Source organism: Copidosoma floridanum, unplaced genomic scaffold (assembly GCF_036245765.1).
Source record: "Copidosoma floridanum isolate Cflo_tuat_1 unplaced genomic scaffold, Cflo_Japanese_pri ptg000007l, whole genome shotgun sequence".
Classification (NCBI taxonomy): domain Eukaryota; kingdom Metazoa; phylum Arthropoda; class Insecta; order Hymenoptera; family Encyrtidae; genus Copidosoma; species Copidosoma floridanum.
In genome coordinates this window covers 13,157,343-13,158,924 of record NW_028321884.1, presented here as the reverse complement: position 1 = coordinate 13,158,924, position 1,582 = coordinate 13,157,343, and the positions used below count along the sequence as shown (strand labels likewise).

At 38.6% G+C, this 1,582-nt stretch overlaps 1 protein-coding gene across 1 annotated transcript; it reads right to left on the bottom strand.

The window, feature by feature from the left end:
- Positions 1 to 332: 332 nt before the first annotated feature.
- LOC106643962 (uncharacterized) lies at positions 333 to 1,367 on the bottom strand. The gene has a single exon (XM_014359299.2). It carries the CDS (start codon positions 1,260 to 1,262, stop codon positions 333 to 335), a length of 930 nt encoding a protein of 309 aa, XP_014214785.2. The 5' UTR covers positions 1,263 to 1,367.
- Positions 1,368 to 1,582: the final 215 nt, after the last annotated feature.

Here is a 1,582-nt window from a genome sequence, read left to right as displayed (position 1 = left end):
TCGTGTAGTTAGTGATAATCAAGGACGAAATTCATTCACATTAAATTATTGGATTATTAAACAAGAAAGAACATAAGATACTCAGGACTTACCCATGATTGCGCAACAAAGATATGATTATAATTAGCCAATTGCTATACTTTCATTAGCTTTTAGTGGTACCATTTATTTTTAAAAATAAGAAAGCAAATTATTAAAGTACAATGGCGTGGATGGATGGAAGGATATTTTATTCAAATACAGGTTGTTACAACAACATATTTTCAAGAGTACGTGAAGAAAAATCGTTTCTACATAAAAATGATGTATTTTTTACACTTAATCCTCTGTTTTTATTGAGTCTCTTTCCCGGTAAACGACAAATGATCGCGCATGTGAATTTTCAACTCGTAGGGCCGGACAAAAGTTAGTAAACACTCGGTACAGTGGTGGGCGTGTACCTGGCCCATGTGCGCATTAAGAATACATTTGCGAATGAAAGGCCGCGAGCACTCCTCGCAACTGAACGGCTTTACTTCCATGTGGGTCCACTTGTGCACTTCAAGATTACTCTTTATAGAAAAATCTTTTCCACACACATCACAGGCAAAAGGTTTTAGGCCCGTATGGATCCTCATGTGAACTGTAAGATTGTACTTTTTAGCGAAACTTTTGGAACAAATTGTACACCCAAAAGGTTTCACGCCCGTGTGGGTCTGCTGATCAACGAAAGCTAAAGGCCTTGCGCATTTATTGGTCGATTCGTGCTTCGAAAGGTTCATCTTGTTGTGGAATGTTTGTTTACACACTTTATAGGTATAGGGTTTCTCGTCCGTGTGGGTCTGCTGATGCTTTAAAAGATTACCCTTGTGTCTGAAAGCACGTGAACACATTTCGCAGGTGAATGGCTTAACGCCCGTGTGGATCAACATGTGTCTTGTTAAATCCCCTTTTCTATTAAAAGCTTCCGAACACACCTCGCAGGTGTGAGGCCTCACACCCGTGTGTGTCTGCTGGTGTTGTGTAACACTATATTTATAAACGAAAGTTTTCGAACAAAATTCGCAGCTGAAGGGCTTTATGCCCGAGTGAATCCTTTCGTGTTTCATTAAATTGCTCTTTTTACCAAAAGCTTGTGGACAAACTCCACACACGTAGGACTTGACACCCGTGTGGATCTTCTCGTGAGTCGTGAGACAACTCTTTTTGGTAAAAGTTTTGAAACACACCTTGCAAGTAGGAGGTTCATCATCAGAAACGTGGTAAGTGCTGCCTTCAGCCATATTAATGCAAAATATGTCAGAGGATTTTACTGTCTGACGAGTATTAGGTGTCTTGTGGTGATTCCTCAATGTTATTGTTCTTGCTACTATCCGATGACTATGGAGTGATTTGTTTTACAAAAGTCTTCTTTCTGTGAAACATAATAAGCAATTCAAACTATCTTGTCAAGTATTGTACATGGTTATTTGTACCATTGTATAGAAACATATAATGTCACGAGTCAGCGTTTATTTTTTTCTCGATTTTTTCTTAAGATAGTTCTGTTGATATCTCACGAGTTAAGTGCACAAATTCGTACAGAAATGAGTATCAAGTAACA